This window comes from Leptinotarsa decemlineata, unplaced genomic scaffold (assembly GCF_025532065.1).
Source record: "Leptinotarsa decemlineata unplaced genomic scaffold, Ldec_3_MD MMD2_tig00026294_RagTag_RagTag, whole genome shotgun sequence".
Lineage (NCBI taxonomy): Eukaryota > Metazoa > Arthropoda > Insecta > Coleoptera > Chrysomelidae > Leptinotarsa > Leptinotarsa decemlineata.
This window is the reverse complement of record NW_027412674.1, coordinates 4,402,432-4,403,759: the sequence shown is the minus strand read 5'-3', so window position 1 is coordinate 4,403,759 and position 1,328 is coordinate 4,402,432. Positions and strand designations below refer to the sequence as shown.

Below are 1,328 nucleotides of genomic sequence, written 5' to 3'. Positions count from 1 at the left end.
ACTATCACATAAGAACCTTAGTTTTACATTTTCAACCAAAATGGTTACGTTGAAATCATTCTTATTAGTTTCTCCTCTGAGAGTAAAATAAGTCAAAAATATTTTCATCATTCAAGCTTTCTTCATCTGATCTCACCTGTGGTTCCAAATTTTCTATAAAGTTTACATGTTTTTTTTCACAACAAACTTTAGCTATGTGGCCAATTTTACTGCATATGTTACATTTAGCATTTTTATAATAACAACTTCCATCATGTTTGCTTCCGCAATGGTAACAATTTTTGGTTATACCTTGACAATTTCTGATGTGTTGATTCTGTTGTTCACCTCCACCATTCTGATAGGAAAGACGTTTACCAACGTCAGAGCGCTGATGCGGTTGATGACGTCGATTTACTGTTGGATTGACAGTTGATCCATTTCGATTTCTGCGATTTGGCGGCGTCTGACCATTCCGCTGGAGCTTGGCACTTGAAGAAATGAAGTCGATGTCACTAAATCGATCTGTGACTTGGTTTTCGGTTTTTTGACCTAGCGCAAACAATTCGTCAATTGTCTTCCAGGATTTTCCCAGGAGCCAATCCTGTGACGAACTTGTCTTTCAGAGCCCTCGTCAGATCATCCTGGCAACCACACAGTGTGGCAGCACTGCGTATCTTGGCGTACCACTCCGCTACACTCAGCACACCTTGCGTCATTTCATAAAATTTCCTTCTCTCTCTCCAGATACCTCTCGATGATGAGAATTGCTTCTTCAATAGGGTGTTCAGCCGTTCAAAAGACTTGCTCTGCGGGGTATCCGGGAAAGAAAGGTCCTTTAGCAATTTGAACGTTGTCTGGCTCACGGAACTCAACAGTATTGCAACTTTTACTTTTTCTTCAGTTACTTGGTTTGCCACATAATGCTGTCCCAATCGTTCCACATATATCTCCCACTCATCATTTTCAGGATTAAATTCGAAAAACTTCGTCACCGGTAACGCTATTTTGACCGACCTCGACACCATGCACTAACTTCCGAATTCAGTCTTATCCTTCCTTTTCGTTTATCCGTTTATATCCTCGTCGCCACTGTTATGTCTGAAGGTGGGCCGGGAGTTAAATAATACTTCCAACACTAGTTTATCAGGTTTTACTTAACTTTTCTTCGCAACTGACATTCCATTGTCCTCTACATGGCATCCCGAATTCACCTCCCAGAAGGTATCTGTGCGCATACTCGCCTATGTGGCGGCAAATACAAACAGTATTCAACAATCGGGAGCAGATCAGGACGTTTATCTCTCAAAATTGGATATTTCTTGATAAATGATCATCATTCAAATATC

At 40.7% G+C, this 1,328-nt stretch overlaps 1 protein-coding gene across 1 annotated transcript; it reads right to left on the bottom strand.

Moving 5' to 3' along the window:
* Window positions 1-548: 548 nt before the first annotated feature.
* On the bottom strand, window positions 549-1,007 carry LOC141484876 (uncharacterized). The gene has a single exon (XM_074180495.1). The coding sequence runs from the start codon at window positions 1,005-1,007 to the stop codon at window positions 549-551; it is 459 nt and encodes a 152-aa protein (XP_074036596.1).
* Window positions 1,008-1,328: the final 321 nt, after the last annotated feature.